This window comes from Heteronotia binoei, chromosome 21 (genome assembly GCF_032191835.1).
Source record: "Heteronotia binoei isolate CCM8104 ecotype False Entrance Well chromosome 21, APGP_CSIRO_Hbin_v1, whole genome shotgun sequence".
Classification (NCBI taxonomy): Eukaryota; Metazoa; Chordata; class Lepidosauria; order Squamata; family Gekkonidae; genus Heteronotia; species Heteronotia binoei.
In genome coordinates this window covers 180,880,162-180,899,151 of record NC_083243.1, presented here as the reverse complement: position 1 = coordinate 180,899,151, position 18,990 = coordinate 180,880,162, and the positions used below count along the sequence as shown (strand labels likewise).

Here is an 18,990-nt window from a genome sequence, read left to right as displayed (position 1 = left end):
AAAAACAGAAACTATGCATGTCTTTTCCTTTATGACACAGGCTCCTCCCTGTGTTAAGTGCCAGCCCAAGGACACATAGCACCCTAGGCAGGCTTCCTGCCCATTACCCATTACATACTGGAGAGCCAGTATGGTGTAGTGGTTAAGTGTGTGGACTCTTATCTGGGAGAACCGGGTTTGATTCCCCACTCCTCCACTTGCAACTGCTGGAATGGCATTGGGTCAGCCATAGCCCTGGCAAGAGGTTGTCCTTGAAAGGGCAGCTGCTGTGAGAGCCCTCTCAGCCCCACCCACCTCACTGGGTGTCTGTTGGGGAGGAAGAGAGCCAGTTTGGTGTAGTGGTTAAGTGTGCGGACTCTTATCTGGGAGAACCGGGTTTGATTCCCCACTCCTCCACTTGCACCTGCTGGAATGGCCTTGGGTCAGCCATAGCTCTGGCAGAGGTTGTCCTTGAAAGGGCAGCTGCTGTGAGAGCTCTCTCCAGCCCCACCCACCTCACAGGGTGTCTGTTGTGGGGGAGGAAGGTAAAGGAGATTGTAGGCCGCTCTGAGCCTCTTTGGAGTGGAGGGCGGAATATAAATCCAATATCATAAGAACATAAGAGAAGCCATGTTGGATCAGGCCAACGGCCCATCCAGTCCAACACTCTGTGTCACACAGTGGCAAGAAATTTTATATATATACACACACTGTGGCTAATAGCCACTGATGTACCTGTGCTCCATATTTTTATCTAAACCCCTCTTGAAGGTGGCTATACTTGTGGCTGCCACCACCTCCTGTGGCAGTAAATTCCACATGTTAATCACCCTTTGGGTGAAGAAATACTTCCTTTTATCCGTTTTAACCTGTCTGCTCAGCAATTTCATCGAATGCCCACGAGTTCTTGTATTGTGAGAAAGGGAGAAAAGTACTTCTTTCTCTACTTTCTCCATCCCATGCATTATCTTCTTCTTCTTCTTCTACCCCTCCTGCCACTGACCCCCCAGCCCTCGCAGTGCCTCAACGCAGCTCTGTGCTCCATCCCCCCCTGCACGACGAGGCTCGGCTCCCACACACACACTGTGCCCCTCCACTGCCTGCCTTACCTCCTTCCCCGGTGCTGCAATGCAGCTGCGTCCACTGCCCCCCCCCCAGCGCACTGCACCGCGGCTGAGCCCTACCAGCTTTGATGTTGCCAGCACACCATCTGATGCTTTGAAGCCCATGCGGGAGAAGGCTTCTTCCTCCTCCGTCTTGGAACTGGAAGTGAGGGGGAGCAAAGTCTTCTCCCATGCAGGCTTCAAAGCATTAGATGATGCACCAGCTGCATCGAAGCCGGTAAGGCCCAGCTCGGGGCGCTCTGATGGAGGGGGCAACGGAGTGCAGCTGCATTGCAGCGCCAGGGAAGGAGGGAAGGCAGGTGGCAGAGGGGTCGCAGCGGGGGGGAGGCAGGCAGGCAAACTAGGCGGTCGCAATTTGGCGCCCCCTCCTCCTGGCACCCTAGGCAACTGCCTAGTTTGCCTAGTGGGTGAGCTGGCCCTGCCTGTGTCTCTGTCTTGCATTGTTCTTTTGATGGTTATAATCGCCTGCCTATTTTACACATCTCGACTGACTCCAGGATAGGGCACACTCACTGGAAAGCAATGGTTTGTTCCACCACCATAGCTCTCTACTGATAGGGTTTACTTCTGGTTCTGTCAGAAGCACTGTGAGACCTGGGGATCCCCTGAAAGTACAGCTCATCTCCAGACTGCAGAGATCAGTTCCCCAGGAAAACATGAATGCTTCGGAGAGTGGACTTTGTAGCATTACACCCCACTGAGGTCTAGGGTTGCCAGGTACGACTCGGGGAATATCAGGGAACTTTGGGGATGGAGCCAGGAGCAAGGTTGTGATTGAACTCTGAAGGGAGTTCTGGCCATCCCATTTAAAAGGGACTGCAGACCTTTTAAATGCCTTCCTTTCATTGGAAATAATGGAAGATGGGGGCACCTTCTTTTGGGGCTCACAGAATTCGACCCTCTAGTCCAATCTTTTTGAAACTTGGGAGGTTTTTTTTAAGAGAGGCATCAGTTGCTATGCTGAAAATGTGGTGCCCCTACCTCACAAAACAGTCCCCCCAGAGCCCCAGATACCCACATATCAATTCTCTATTATGCCCTATGGGGACAAGTCTCCATAGGGTATAATGGAATGCTCTGTGGACGTTCTTTTTTTTAATTAATATTTTATTAAGTATGCATATATCAACATATTTATACATATAAATACACTTCATTTTTTGCTTATTATCTTCTACCATTCAAACTGAATACTAACAACAGATAAATAAACTCCTTCCTCTTTATCTTATTTCCTTTCTTTACCCAATCTCACCCGATCCCCATACCACTTAGCCTAATTCTTATTTTAATCATAATTATATTCTTTCTTTTTGTTTCCAAAACGTCTTTATTTCTTTCACGGACTTCCATCTTTACACACTTAATTTTTAAAAATTTTAACTATCTTCTTTCGGGCCTACAAAAGAAAGCTGGATAGGGTTACCTCCAGAACTGGGTGCTGCAGAAAAATCTCTACAGACAGAGGTCTTGGGAGGGCACACCCATCATCTCCTTGCTAATCCATTGGCTTTAACAGTTCAATTTCCATTTTCCATTCCCATTTATCATATCTTTATCCTGTCTTCTAACTATATACATATTCTCCTATTAATTGCTCTCAACTTCTCTTCAAGAAAACATAATTTTCCAATTCAAACTCTTCCAGTTTCTTGTTTAATTACATCATCTATTAATTCCTTGCCTGATGCCTCATTATATGCAGTAAAAGTTTGATTTTCCATATTGACCACTAGATGGCCTGGGGTAACCATCTATACTGAATTCCTTTCTCACATAGAATCTTCATTGTTTCTCTCAGTCATCTCGTTGCATTAATTACTTCAGCTGGAATATCAGGAAATACAAAAACTATCATGTCTTCAAGGCACAGTCCCTGTTTGTCCCTGGCGATTTTTAAAAGTTTGTTCTTCATCTGTAGTTATTTAAATTCAACAACAATGTCTGGGAAACATTGTCAGGAACCTTTTTGGAACTGTTTAGATGGAAGGCAGAGGTGACAATCTGTTGGGAAGACTCTGCTTCTCCTTCTGTGAGAAGAATCTGGCTCAGCCATCTATTTAAAGCCGTAGTAAGGCTTTCCGTCTCTCCAAAATATACAGATATTCCACAAAGCTTGGCCTTTCTTTCTCTCAATTTTAACTCTTGAAGTATGATATTTTTGGCCCAGGACTCAAAATCCTTAAAGTCTTTCAAATCCTCTGCTGTCTTTTTTGCCATCTGATATGCAGCTTCAGCTTTCTTATCAGTTGTTTTCAATGCTGCAGTGAGTTCATCCAATTTCTTGTCAATTGGTTCGACTGACTGTTTAAGAAGTCCAAGTTCCATTTTTAATTGTCCAACCTCTCCGCTAAGAGACCTTATATCATTCTTAATTTTGTCTCCGTTAGAGCATGCAATATCTCAGTCTGTTTACTTTGGGGAGGGTAACTCCCTCCCGGTGCCATTTCCTCTAACAGAGAAGTCTCCAAGTCAGAATCTTCAGCTTCTTCTAAGTCAATATTACCCTTTCTAGGAGGTCTATAGGGAGGGTTTTTAGTACCTTTCTTTGCTCTGGTCCTTCCCATACTTGACTTTGATGTTCTTTCCAAAACTGGCTATGTTTTCATTAATCTTCCACAGGAATAGTGGGAGTGCAGGAGGGATGCAACCGGTCAGAAGCTCAGTCACCACACACCCCACCCAGTGGACATTCAACCCCCCCACACACTTTCTGATAACTCTGAAGCAGGGGAAGGCCTCCAAACCAGGGGATCCCCTGCCCCCAACTGAGGATTGGCATCCCTAGAAACCCCTGTCCTCCCCAGTCTTCACCCCCAAATCTCCAAGAGTTTCCCAAGCTGGAGCTGGCAACCTACCCTCCCCTGCAGTGGCCAGAAAGGACCTAGCAACCCTAAAGATGAAGGAGGTCCCATCTTCAGTTAATGTTGATGTGATAATCTGGAAATCAGGCCATATTAAGTGGGGGGTAGCATGGGATGAATAACATATGAAACTAGCAATCAACCAAATTGGGGTAGGGACTGTGCATAACTGGATATGATAAAGGAAACCAGGCAAAATTAAATGTGCCCTTGATCTTAAACAACTTAAGCATGGGAGATCACTAATATCCAGCAGACACAACAAAATTTGACTGATAGCTGTTTCCTAAAAAAAATGATCAGAGCAAAAACTACTGAGGCAGATGCTCCTTATGTGACAAACAGGAGAACTGGTGGGGCAAAAGGTCACAGAAAGAAACGTTTAAATCCTTTTTAAAAAAACTTTTTCAAGAGCACAGAAAGAAAAATTTAAATCCTTTTTTTTAAAAACTATTTTAAAAGTTTTTTAAAATGCAGGAGATCTATTTGCTAACCTTCTATTGCCACATCTTATTTGATCCTGAATTCAGTTGCCTTTCACTTCTACCCTACCAGTAATGAGCACTGTTATTTGATGGGGGAGATATTTTTTAGCACAATAGATTATCTTTAGGGTTTGTAGAATCTTTCGGGCTCAAGTACCATGTTCTACTGGAGAAAGTTTTCCTTCCACACGTTTCGTTCTCAGCTGCGGAGAACATCCTCAGTGGCGTTGCAACCGGAGCATGCGCTCTGACCTTCTTGGCTGCTGTGCATTGAGTGGGGCCAGGGCTGCTGGAGAGCTGCTATTTCTAGGCTGGAGGGGGTGTGGTGAAAGGGCAATAGGTTTGTGGATGTGCCCATTGTTTGGCGGGGCTTCCTGGAAGGGTAGTGATAAGGAAACTGGCTGTGGAATGTGACCATTGTTCTGTGTTGATTGCTGGGAGGGTTGGAAGGGGTGTGAAGATAAGGATTATCTGTTGGCCATTGCTATTCAGTTGTTGTAATTGGTACACCAAATATGGTTATGAGTATCAACAAAGCTCACGTGTCTAAAGAAAAGAAAATCTGAAACACTTAGACAAGACAGTTCCTTTTATTCTAGGCATATACTCCTTCACTAAGTGAATGGCAATAAGTCTAGAGACATAATACTTCATGGTCCAGAATAATTTTCATGGTATTTGTTTAATGCTAAATGTTCAGTTTCTTATAATAATAATTTTTATTATATAATTTACAGAAAGCAAATATTTGTTCACATACTTTCAAATAAGACTATGGATGTAATTCTTTATGGTCCAGAAAAAAAACCCCATCAAATTTGTTTAATGTTGGGTTTCCTATAATTATTTTGGAAAGTTTACTATAAAACAATTAAGTTGGCGAACAGGTTAGGGAAGAAAACTTGTTTTACTGTGACAAATAAACATCCTGTTAAGGGGTCAAAATTCCTAACATAAGTAAAAGTTCTGTGGAAAGGAACTGTGGTAAAAAAAGAACTTTCTCGAACCTGCTGAGGTAATCTGTTTTGAGAAAGGGAAATAAAATCTCCCTTCTGGGTTAAATTACTTTATTTGAGACTCAGCTACAAAGTTGTTACTCTCACTGGAGAAAGGTTTGTACACTTTGGAGTGAAGGACAGAGCCAGTTTGACTTTATATGTTGAAGCCATCCACAAAAAACATTTACCTTAAAATCCTTTCTTTTCTGCTAAATAAATCTGTGTTGTTCATTATCTGCGTCTTGTCTGTCTATTCTAGGGGTGGCCAGATTTGCTTAATGTAAAAGCCACATAGAATAAATGTCAGATGTTTGAGAGCTACAAGCATGGACATCAGATGTTTGAGAGCCGCAAGACTGGAGGGAATGAAGGCAGATAGGTTGGTGGAAGGGGAGAAAGGTGGAAAGAAAGCAACTTTTACTTTAAACGCATTCTCCAAGCCACCAGCTGACTTGGCTTGGAGAAGAGATTTAAAGAAATAAATCCCTTCTCCAAGTCAGCTGACAGGGCAGCGGGGGCTTCAAGAGCCACACAATATGTGTGAAAGAGCCACATGTGGCTTCTGAGCCACAGTTTGGCCACCCCAGTCTATTCAAATATTTAGGAAAAGGTGACTTCTCTTTACCTCACAAAAAGTACAGCCTTCATCTAGCAGGTTTTCCAATAAGAGACCTTGAGGGAGCACATAGATTACATACGTTAAAAAAAGGTAAAGGTAGTCCCCTGTGCAAGCACCAGTTGTTTTCGACTCTGGGGTGACATTGCTTTCACAATGTTTTCACAGCAGACTTTTTACGGAGTGGTTTGCCATTGCCTTCCCCAGGCATCGACACTTTCCCCCCAGCAAGCTGAGGATTCATTTTACCGACCTTGGAAGGATGGAAGGCTGAGTCAACCTGGAGCCGGCTACCTAAACCAGCTTTCGCTGGGATCGAACTCAAGTCATGAGCAGAGGGCTCCGACTGCAGTACTGCAGCTTTACCACTCTGCGCCATGGGGCTCATACTACTAAGAATCATTTAATCAAAATTTGTGCCACCCCCTCCCACCTTAAAGGATTGTGTGCGATTGGAGTGTAAAGAATCTGTAGGAGAGGCCACAATGTGGGACTGTACATTCTTCAGTCTGAAAGGCAGTTGTCTCAGAACATTCACACCCCCATAGCATAGCCATCACATTTGCCTTTAAATTATCAATAAAACTGACTTTAATCTATCTTTCTGGAATTTGGGGAGAAGATCCCTTTTAGGGTTACCAATCCCCAGGTGGGGGCAGGGGATCCCCCGGTTTGGAGGCCCTCCCCCCGCTTCAGGGTCATCAGAAAGCGGGGGGAGGGGAGAGAAATGTCTGCTGAGAACTCTATTATTCCCTATGGAGATTTATTCCCATAGAAAATCATGAAGAATTGATCTGCGGATATCTGGGGCTCAGGGGGGACTATTTTTTGAGGTAGAGGCACAAAATTTTCAGTACAGCATCTAGTGCTCTCCCCAAAATATCCCCCAAGTTTCAAAACGTTTGGACCAGGTGGTCCAATTCTATGAGCCCCAAAAGAAGGTGCCCCTATCCTTCATTATTTCCTATGGAAGGAAGCCATTGAAAAGGTGTGCGGTCCCTTTAAATGTGATGCCCAGAACTCCCTTTGAAGTTCAGTTATGCTTGTCACAGCCTTGATCTTGGCTCCACCCCTAATGTCTCCTGTCTCCACCCCCAAAGTCCCCAGATATTTCTTAAATTGGACTTGGCAACCCTAATCTCTTTGGTGATAGGTACAAAGCCCTAGGGGGGAAATAATGCAAGCTGGATTGGAAACGAAAGAATTTATTGAAACCCACAGAAATGAAAACAAATATAATAAAAACAAGTCAAACGGCAAAGACAATTAAAATGAACAAAGTTTGTGAAATGAAAATGAATGTAAAATGAAACAAAAAGCCTGTATATCCCACCCTGACCTGGACAGAGCAGGAAGCCTTATCTTGTCAGATTTTGGAAGCTAAGCAGCGTTGATTCTGGCAAATACTTTGACGGGAGATCTCTTTGGAATACCAGCCGTGGAGGAGTGCAGGCTTTTTTTCAGCCACCTCTCCCAATATTCTCCAGGGAGCTCTGTAGGGGTCAGTCACCAGAACTCACTATGACTTTCAGGTGCAGACACACACACACAAAGCCTGCATATCCTTGATAGGCCTTAAGTGAATAGAAATGTGAGGTAGATTTCAATCTAACACATAGCCCTAATTGACCCCAGGCACACAAACGTAGATGGAACATTCCCTCTAGAAGTACAAAATAAATATCTCTTTGACCCATGCTATAGTATTAACATTTTGCTGACCTTTTCTAATGCAAAATCCAGCTCTTGCTACATAAAGCCCTTAGCTTCTGCAGTTTTATCCTGCGAGAGTAGAAGAATGGCTGTGACTCATGAAGGGATTGACTTTCTTTTGAATAAGCACATTGCGTAAGTGATTACTCCGAATGTTCCCCAGAGGCATTTGCCAACATTCACCCTACAGGTATACATATGGTCATGTTGCAAGCATGTAATGCTTTAACCAAAAACAATTTAAAATGTATCATCAGACTTCCTTGTGCAGGCCGCAAGAATCCAGGCATCGTTTGACAATACAATCAAGTCAAAGGTATTATTGCACTCACGCAGATATAAGGCCCGTCGCTCTTCCTCGTAGATCCCTGTATTCCTGCCAAGATTCCATATTAGCTCGTTGTGGGGTAGATCCTTCTTCCTGTAAAACATGGGCCACCATGTCTCGATCTGCAATGGATACAACTAGTTGGGGACCAAAATGAGACTTGAAAATTTTTCCATATTCTTGAGCATGTTTTTGCTATAAATAAAACAAAACAAAATATTTACTGTCACTGACCAAAAAAAAAAAGGCATTCTTCTGCAACTATTCATTCTAATATGCATGGATCATAGTGATATGAAGTTAGAAATAAACTATACAGAGAATAAAATAATAGAATGTCAAATCCAGGAGAATATTCTGCATTTTACGAGTCCCAATTATATTAGGGTTGCCAAGTCCAATTCAAGAAATATCTGGGGACTTTGGGGGTGGAGCCGGAGACTTTGGGGGTGGAGCCAGGAGACATGGGGCGGAGCCAAGAGCAAGGGTGTGACAAGCATAATTGAACTCCAAGGGAGTTCTGGCCATCATATTTAAAGGGACTGCACATCTTTTTAAATGCCTTCCTTCCATAGGAAATAATGGCTAGGAGCACCTTCTTTTGGGGCTCATAGAATTGGACCCCCTGGCCCAATCTTTTTGAAACTTGGGAGGTATTTTGGGGAGAGGCACTAGATGCTATACTGAAAATTTGGTGCCTCTATCTCAAAAAACAGCCCCCCCCCAGAGCCTTCGATACCCGCAGATCAATTCCCCATCATTCCCTATGGGAATCGTTCATGGAGGTGCATGATGGCTGTGGGGGTGGGGTTTCCCCCGCTGGCCAGCTGGCTGGGGGAGGGGGGAAGCCTGTAAAACCGGGGGATCCCCCTCTGGGACCTGGGGATTGGGAAGCCTAAATTATATCTCACTTTTCAAAATTCACAACGGCTTTTATTTAGTCTTTTCAAATTCTGTCATCAGCTTTAATTCCAGCCTACAACACAGAACACAAGTTCACCTCCTCTATTCTCTATGCTACTGCATCTTTAACAGATTTACGGAAGAGAGAATGTTGGGAAATATCGCTTGATATGTTGAGATGAGAATTAGCACCTGCTAAGTTACCTTCTGCACAATTACTGTCATGTGTTATCATCATCTATTATATTGAACTCATGTCATTTATGGGTCCCTTACTTCATCATAACAATCTTATGAGGTAGCTGAAAGAGTGATTGCCCCTAATTTTTGATTGCCACAGAGACTTATGGATGCATTTGTATTCCAGGATGTTCTGCAGTATTTATCAGGATCTGTCAGTGGTTCCCTTAATGAGCTTACCAACCATTGGAATAATGGTCTTTGGTCAACCATTGATCAAATTGCTCCTCAACAACTGTGCCCTTGGTCTTATCCTGTCCCTTGGTATACTGAGGAGGTGAGAGATACGAAGAGGTTGCTCAGATGGCTACAGCAATCCTGGTGATAGTCTTGTTGCAAAGGAGCAAAGCAGCAAGAACATGCTATAAAGCTCAGTTGAAAGCCTATGAGGCGGTGGTGAAGGCCGCAAAGTCTTACTTTTCTGCCTCCATATTTAAGATAGGGTTGCCAATCCCCAGGTGGGTAGACTAGCAAGGGAGCCCCTAAGGGTTCTGTGATTAAACCAGCCTCCAATAATAAACAATTTTACTTTAAAGTTTATTATTGGAGGCTGGTTTAATCACAGACCCTTAGGGGCTCCCTTGCTAGTCATTTATCTGTGATTCTCTATTTATATTGGGTTACTTAATCCCCACGTGGGGGCAGGGGATCCCCCCAGTTTGGAGGCCCTCCCCCCGCTTCAGGGTCGTCAGAAAGCGGGGTGGGGGGAGGGAAATGTCTGCTGGGAACTCTATTATTCCGTATGGAGATTTATTCCCATAGAAAATCATGGAGAATTGATCTGCGGGTATCTGGGGCTCTGGGGAGGCTGTTTTTTGAGATAGAGGCACCAAATTTTCAGTATAGCATCTAGTGCCTCTCCTCAAAATACCTCCCAAGTTTCAAAAATATTGGACCAGGGGGTCCAATTCTATGAGCCCCCAAAGAAGGTGCCCCTATCCTTCATTATTTCCTATGGAAGGAAGGCATTTAAAAAGATGTGCAGTCCCTTTAAATGTGATGGCCAGAACTCCCTTTAAGTTCAATTATGCTTGTCACACCCTTGCTCTTGGCTCTGCCCCAATGTCTCCTGGCTCCACCCCCAAAGTCTCCTGGCTCCACCCCCAAAGTCCCCAGATATTTCTTGAATTGGACTTGGCAACCCTATAAAGGTCGTCCCTTGTGCAAGCACCAGTCATTTTCGACTCTGGGGTGATGTTGCTTTCACGACATTTTCACGGCAAACTTTTTATGGGGTGGTTTGCCATTGCCTTCCCCAGTCATTAAGTTGCTTCCACTTTGCGACCTATGAATGAATGACTTCCAAAACATCCTATTGTTAACAGTTTAACATTATTCCTCATGAAGTATATCTGAACTGGTTACTGAATAAGGTTGCCGGCTCTGAATTGGGAAACACCTGGAAATTTGGGGGGTGGAATCTGGGGAGGGCAGGGTTGGGGGAAAGGGACTTCAGCAGGTATAAATGCCAGAGAGTCCACCCACCAAAGCAGCCGTTTTCTCCATACAAACTGATCTTTGTCATCTGGAGAGCCATTATAATAGTGAGAGATCTCCAGGTGCCACCTGGAAGAAGCATCATTACAATTAATAGATGAACTGAACCTGAGCCCAGAATTTCAATAGTTTGAAGTGGCTATCTGAGCACATTAGTAAGTAAAATCACATATTCTTTTTCCTGTTACTTGGTAAATTCTATTTATGGCCGGTACCGATTGCCAGAAATAACTCTTAAGTGCCTCTGTCTTTGAGAAGATTTATTATTTTAAATACATTGGAGGCTAATACACAGTTTTGGGTGGAGAAAGTCTTACTCACATAGAAATGCATCCCTGTTCACTAATCTATGAATACCAGCTGGAGGGAACAGACAGACAATTATGAAAGAAGAGTCCTGAGAAACATTTAGTGATTAAGAATGAAGGGGGGAAGTGCCTTTCCCATGAAATAATTTTACAGGAATACATTAAATTAAGCTTTATTTAACAAATTGATCTCAAAACAAACGCATCTTATTAATACTTTGTGAGTTTATTTATTAATCTATTTGTAATATTCTGTGGAGCCAATAATTCCAAAAATCATTCAAGAAGAACCAGGAAATAAAAAGGAAAAGAATCACACACACAACCCACACACAGCAATTTGATCCGCTGAGAAAAAAGAAACGAGTTGTTTGAGAATATGTGGAATTGATTTAGAAGTTATGTTCAGTGATTAAATACCATGTTGCTACTGCAGCTGTGATGGTTTAAATAATAGGTTGTCCCACCACCAATTAGGGTTGCCAATCCCCAGGTGGGGGCAGGGGATCCCCCGGTTTGGAGGCCCTCCTCCCGCTTCAGGGTCATCAGAAAGTGGGGGGAGGGGAGGGAAATGTCTGCTGGGAACTTTATTATTCCCTATGGAGATGTATTCCCATAGGAAAAAAATGGAGAATGGATCCGCGGGTATCTGAGGCTCTGGGGGGGCTGTTTTTTGAGGTAGAGGCCCCGAATTTGCAGCGTAGCATCTGGTTCCTCTCCCCAAAATACCCTCCAAGTTTCAAAAAGATTGGACAAGGGGGTCCAATTCTATGTGTCCCAAAAGAAGGTGCCCCTATCCTTCATTATTTCCTATGGAAGGAAGACATTTAAAAAGGTGTGCTGTCCCTTTAAATGTGATGGCCAGAACTCCCTTTGGAGTTCAATTATGCTTGTCACGCCCTTGTTCCTGACTCCATCCCCAATGTCTCCTGGCTCCACCCCCAAAGTCCCCCAGATATTTCTTGAATTGGACTTGGCAACCCTACCACCAATGCAACTTCCTAAATAGCGCACATCATGATACAAAAGAAAAGTATTCACACACACAAAAATCTGTGAGATGTTATGCTTTACAGTTCTACCAGCACAATCTCCTTACCATAGAAATCAATCGTATTTGCTCATCAATTTTATGTCACAGCGGTAGGCAACTTTCATTGCAGCAGCTCCAACATTCACTGTTTAGCTAGCTGTAAGACTGGTCCCCAATGCTAGCACCCTCTCAATTGTTGCGCCAGCATCAGGACACAGAAGCCAGATTCTACACTATCTAACAATTAAGTTCTGACAAGAAGACTGAATTGTTAACCACTTAATGCTAGGTAATCAGGCACTGTGATTTTACAGGGACCAAAAAAAATTTCAGTAAACAATTTAATTGTTTGATGTACCTAATATTTAAATGGTAACTCCAATTAATAAGCAGAATACCCTAACGCACACAATGTAACAACCATTCTTAGAATGCTATTCCCTTTTGTGTTTTTCTATGTAACAGCTTTCTGTTTTGGTTTTTAAAAACACAGTTAGACTTTTCTTGATGGTATTCAACCAGAAGTTCTGTTACTTTACCCCACCCCCTGCCCAAGAAAGCAAATTCTATATTCTTTCCAGCCTATGGGGTGTATAAGATGCAGGGTGTGTTGACATCTTTGTCTGTAGAGCTTCCAGCACTGACTTATGGCTACAGAATGGCATTTTGTGTACCAGCTCTGTTTGGCAGGATGTGCTTAAAATTTTGCACCAGCCATTCCTGATCTTTGGTTCAGTCACTGTTTTTGTTCTATTTTTCTATTTTATAAGATTTTGCTTATAGACATGCATTTTTTTTTTAGGTGGAAAAATCAGACTCAACTTTCCTGTTCAACACTGCAGAGAACATAACTACAGCTCTTTGCAACAAAATTGTTTCCCTTTAACTTACACAGTGCTAAGCATAGACGGCAAGGCCTGGCTTAATGATGGAGTCAAGTTACTGACAAACAGAACCTTCATTGTAAAACTGCTCAATTCCCTCCCCCTTTCACATATGGCACGATGCATAAAACATTCTGTGTGTCACACTGCACAGTTTAAGAAGCGGCTGCTGTTGTGACGAAGATGTTTCTGATAGATTCTTTCATGTTCACAGTGCTTCTGAAGAGGCACACAGAAACTTAGGCCCAAAGATTCCAGTTCATAAGTGGAAGATACCTAATCTCATCACCTTAACTGAAACCAAACAGATGTATGATACCTCATGTATTAAGAATAAACAGTACTACGCCTAGTATCTGGGCATCAGATTCTTAATCGCAGCCTTTTGAGACTGAAAATGACCATGATTAAGGATCTGGTGGTCAGACAGGGGTGCAGTTTGCCTTTAGCCACATAAATGATGCTGTTTGACACACCGAATGTTTTAAACAAGTAACTGAAAAGCTGTGGGAAGCATTAAAACGCAAATATGATTCAGTCTACAGTAATGAGTATCGTTTGAGCTAATGCAAACTATTAAGCTTATGCAACTGAAATCCCTTAGTCACCACACCAGCAACTTCTTATACTTGCTATGTCCATATTTCTCAAAGAAATCCCTTTCCTCGTGAGACCAATCTAATTTAAACTATTTGGAATTTGTCGACCAAAGACATACCTATCCGTTCAGACCAAAACTGCCAGAGCACATACTCCTCCTCATCTGTATACCTCTCTTAGCATTTTGGAAGTTTTCCCTGAATCCTGAAACATTCTTTGTGCATTCAGGTTACAGCCTTGAAGATCCACCTTGTGCCAATGTCTACGCAGCTGGTATATATTCCATGTCCCTTCTGGATTATTTGCTGCTCAAGACGTTTGGATATCTTCCCTTGGTTCTCAGATCTCCTATTATAGGATAGGTAGCTACAGGCACAAGGACTTGTAAAGGCTGCTTCATTCTCCCTCTCCCACAGTTTATTCCTTCCTCTTTTACTGCCTCCTGTGCCTCATAAAGGGCTGGGCAGGCCAAACCAAGTGCCACCTCCCTCTTCAGGACTTGGACAGGCCAAATCAGCCATCACCTACTTCACCTTTCCAGGACTCATGTATATTTGCCCTCACCCTGAGGTAAAATAAATATGTTAGTAAATATAGAGTCCCTTATGTACTTTGGTAACAATAGATCCTTTGATCATCTTGGCAAAAGGATGTCAGACATTAGTGCTGTAAGTGTAAGCAATAAATGCACCAAGCCCTTGGGCGGTGTGCATATGTAGTGTGGAAGCACTCTTGTTCCATGGCAACCATTGTCTTATGTGTTAGGGGAAAGGCAGACCAAAAAACCCAGATGTTGAAAAATTAGTGATCAAGAGCCATCTGGAAGGGATCTCAGTTCCATTCCTTAAAGCTCACCCTGCCCACTCCACCATCAAAAGGGCTGAGAGAAGTCAGAGAGTTGCCAACAGCTCTGAAGAAAATTGTTCTACTGCTTTAATATAGATTTAGGAATGGGCAGCTGAAGCATTTCACAACAAGGAAGTAATGACATCACCTGGTATGATGGCAACCCTTGGAACTCAGCAGCTACTAGCTAAAGGGAAATGAAGAAAGAATGGAGAAAGGCGACAGGAGGAGTCAGTGTGGTGTGATTAGAGTGGAGCCAGTGTAGTGGCTAGAGGGCTGGTCGAGGAAATGGGGGATATCTGAGTGCAAATCCTCACTCAGTCCTACCTTTGGGCCTGTCAGCCTCTTGCAGACTAATCTTCTTGGCAGGGTTACTGTGAGAATAAAGAGGAGGAAGGGAGAGCTGTGCTATGAAGCCTTGGAGAAAAGGAGTAGATGCCAGAAGCAGCACTCAAGTGTTCGATTGTCTTGTTAAGAACATAAGAGAAGCCATGCTGGATCAGGCCAATGGCCCATCCAGTCCAACACTCTGTGTCACATAAGAACATAAGAGAAGCCATGTTGGATCAGGCCAATGGCCCATCCAGTCCAACACTCTGTGTCACATAAGAACATAAGAGAAGCCATGTTGGATCAGGCCAATGGCCCATCCAGTCCAACACTCTGTGTCACACAGTGGCCAAAAAAATTATATATATATATATATATTTATATCCACACATATATACACACACTGTGGCTAATAGCCACTGATGGACCTCTGCTCCATATTTTTTTCTAACCCCCTCCTGGAGGTGGCTATGCTTGTAGCTGCCACCACCTCCTGTGGCAGTGAATTCCACATGTTAATCATTCTTTGGGTGAAGAAGTACTTCCTTTTATCCATTTTAACCCGACTGCTCAGCAACTTCATTCAATGCCCACAAGTTCTTGTTTTGTGAGAAAGGGAGAAAAGCACTTCTTTCTCTACTTTCTCCATCCCATGCATTATCTTGTAAACCTCTATCATGTCACCCCGCAGCTGACGTTTCTCCAAGCTAAAGAGCCCCAAGCGTTTTAACCTTTCTTCATAGGGAAAGTGTTCCAATCCCTTAATCATTCTAGTTGCCCTTTTCTGGACTTTTTCCAATGCTATAATATCCTTTTTGAGGTGCGGTGACCAGAATTGCACACAGTATTCCAAATGAGACCGCACCATCGATTTATACAGGGGCATTATAATACTGGCTGATTTGTTTTCAATTCCCTGCCTAATAATTCCCAACATGGCGTTGGCCTTTTTTATTGCAATCGCACACTGTCTTGACATTTTCAGTGAGTTATCTACCACGACCCCAAAATCTCTCTCTTGGTCAGTCTCTGCCAGTTCACACCCCATCAACCTGTATTTGTAGCTGGGATTTTTGGCCCCAATGTGCATTACTTTGCACTTGGCCACATTGAACCGCATCTGCCACGTTGACGCCCACTCACCCAGCCTCAACAGATCCCTTTGGAGTGCCTCACAATCCTCTCTGGTTCTCACCACCCTGAACAATTTAGTGTTAGTTATTGGGTCACCTTCAGAAATCTGAGGCAGCGTCAGGAGCTGCGGTCCTCATCTTTTCTCCCTCTCCGTGGGGACCAAGGAGAAACTAGGAGCCTTTCGAAGGGCCCGCCTCCCGCCGAAGAGACGACCGTGTAACTTTTAGCCGGCAGGGGAGGGATGGTGGCTCAGTGGTAGAGCATCTGCTTGGGAAGCAGAAGGTCCCAGGTTCAGTCCCTGGCATCTCCAACTAAAAAGGGTCCAGGCAAAAATAGGTGTGAAAAACCTCAGTTTGAGACCCTGGAGAGCCGCTGCCAGTCTGAGCAGACAATACTGATTTTGAAGGACCAAGGGTCTGATTCAGTATAAGGCAGCTTCATATGTTCAAGTATGTTCAGCTGCTGCGGCTCCTCCTCGGTAACCATTGAAGTTAAGGAAGCCCAGAGACACAACTAAGAGTGATATAACCGTGACAACACAGCCCTTCCTTCCTCCAGAGTGGAAAGAGAAGGGAGCAAAACTAGCAAGGAGGAGAAAGATGCGGGTTTCAGTCCTGGGGTCTATACCCTAACTAATGTCATACAATATCCTAAAGAACACTTTTTTTTTAAGGGCACGTTCCTCCAATGTTTAAAACCATAAGGATGCTGTCTGTCTATAGTGATACTCCCCCATTGTGCCCCTTCGATATTTATTTTCAGTTAGGCTTCTGGTTTGTCAACAAAACGACAGAAAACCGGGCGGTGGCGGTTTTTAAAAGGTTTGCAGGAAAACTCCCACCCACCGCCCGCCCAACGCACGCAGTTTCTCCTTGGATTGTATAAGCACGCTGGGATTGTATAAGCCCCTTGGATTGTATAAGCACTTATAACGTAGTGCCCGAAGAAGCAAAGGCGTGAAAGCACCTAGGGACGCCAGAAGCGAGAAGAGGGAAGCCCAGAAAAGGCAGGGCATGTCCAAGTCCTCGAGATGCTCTTTCCTTTGAAACCCTCGCCGTTCCCCACTGCTGCGACTCTGCAAAAAGAAAGGCTCTTTCCTTTTCAGAGGACCCAGGAAGCCACCCGAGACAGCAGAACCTGGGAAGTTTCTTTTGGACTTTCAGCTGCAGGATTTTTTGTTAAAAAAAAAAAAAAAAAGAGGCGCACGTCCCCCCCAAAATCCCTCCCCCGAACGACAAGCGTACCTGGATTTCATGCACGCGTCCAAATCCATCCTTCCAGAAAAACTCGAGCAGATTGGAGAAGAACTTGGGTCCGGGCATTTCCTTGAGGCTCTTCACCAGTTGGTGCCTGGGATGCCGGGAGGCTTCGGGGAGAGCCCGGGCTGCTTCGGCATCTGCCACCATCTCCTTTCCTTTGTCCTTCTCGTGCGCCTCCGGGGACGCGTCGCCTGCAAGTTTGGGCAGCTGGGGAGACCTCCGGCGCCAAAGCGCCCCAGGGACGCAATTCCTCGGCGGCTGGGGCACCTGCTTGCCGCCGGCTTGCAAGATCTTGGCGAGGAGAGGCATGGCTTTTGGGGAAAAGCAACGACGCCAAAGGCTGAGCGAATCGCTGCTGCGAGCCAGCGTGCCACGACGCGCGCCTCCGATGGGTCTCAGCGAAGGGCGCTTCTCCGCGCTCTGATGGCCCGAGCATCGGTTTACAGAGCCCGCGATGAAAGGTCTCCCTCCCTCCCCGAGGCTGCAATGGGAGGGGAGATGTTCCGAGCCGAGACTTAAATAGAATCCGTCGTTTGGGGCAGAGAAATAGCCAAGCGTGCCCACTTTTTTTGGTGGCAGCCTTCCTTCCCAACTGCCTTGGCACAGGGAACTGCGCGCTGATGTGTCCCTTTCTGGTTCCATGCGTCCGCGAACTAGGGAGTCCGATTCAAGAAATATCTGGGGACTTTGGGGGTGGGGCCAGGAGACTTTGGGGGGTGGGGCCTGGAGATATTAGGAGTGGAGCCAAGATCAAGGCTGTGACAAGCCTCATTGAACTCCAAAGGGAGTTCTGGCCCTCACATTTAAAGGGACGGCGCACCTTTTCAATGCCTTCCTTCCATAGGAGGTAATGAAGGATAGGGGCGCCTTCTTTTGGGGCTCATAGAATTGGAGCCCCTGGTCCAATCTTTTTGAAACTTGGGGGGTATTTTGGGGAGAGGCACTAGATGCTATACTGAAAATTTGGTGCCTCTACCCCAAAACACAGCACCCCCCCCCCAGAGCCTCAGATACCTCCGGATCAATTCTCCATGATTTTCTAAGGGAATAAATCTCCATAGGGAATAACAGAGTTCCCAGCAGACATTTCTCTCCCCTCCCCCCACTTTCTGACGACCCTGAAGGGGGGTGTGTGGCCTCCAAACCGGGGGATCCCCTGCCCCACCTGGGGATTGGCAACCCTACCGCAAACACTCAATGCTACCGCTAAGCTGCACCGAGGCTGACACCCGGCGTAAGGCAACTTAATCCTCCGTTATTTTAGACTCAAATCTGGAGAACAATGTTTTTTCGCCGCAGCATTTTGCTCTGCTTTCCCCCAATTAAAGTTCAGGCTAGAAATCTGGAGTTTTTTGAAAAACTCTAGTCAACAAAAGACTTACCACAAGGAGCTGGTCGGTTTGAGAGCTTTAGATGTTGCAACTCCGTTCTCAGAGAGTGATTTTTGTTCTCCCAAAACTGAAAATGACACGACTGTTATTTTAAAAAAGCCACAATGTCAAACATGAATGACTGCTATTGTTTGTTGTTCTCCCAGGCTAGAATTCATCTAGAATCCAGGCTAGAATTCATCTCCCTAGAATTCATCTCTCCCAGTTATTTTTGTTCTCCCAGGCTTGCCCAAACGCAACTTTTGTTCTTGGCTCACTTATATGTGTTCTTTAAAAAAAAAAAAAAAATTCTGCCCAGTATTTTCCCCTCAACATTACTGCTCTGTAACTTTTCAGTGAAACGCTTTTTTTCTTTTTCTATAGTATACGTGCTAACGTTTTAGCCTTCAATTAAAATTAGCATTGCTAATAAAGATATTTTCCAGCAGTGATTTCCAGTTCATTTAACTGTCGCACAC

General features: G+C 44.5%; 1 protein-coding gene across 1 annotated transcript in view; it reads right to left on the bottom strand.

Moving 5' to 3' along the window:
* LOC132589721 (cytochrome P450 27C1) overlaps positions 1–17,783 on the bottom strand; it is a 52,934-nt gene extending 35,151 nt beyond the window's left edge. Inside the window, exons 1-2 of the mRNA XM_060262447.1 lie at positions 17,127–17,783; positions 8,112–8,302 (exon numbers count right to left, since the gene is read on the bottom strand). Coding sequence (XP_060118430.1) covers positions 8,112–8,302; positions 17,127–17,783 — 848 coding nt within the window. The remainder of the gene's footprint in view (positions 1–8,111; positions 8,303–17,126) is intronic.
* Between the last annotated feature and the right edge of the window lie 1,207 nt (positions 17,784–18,990).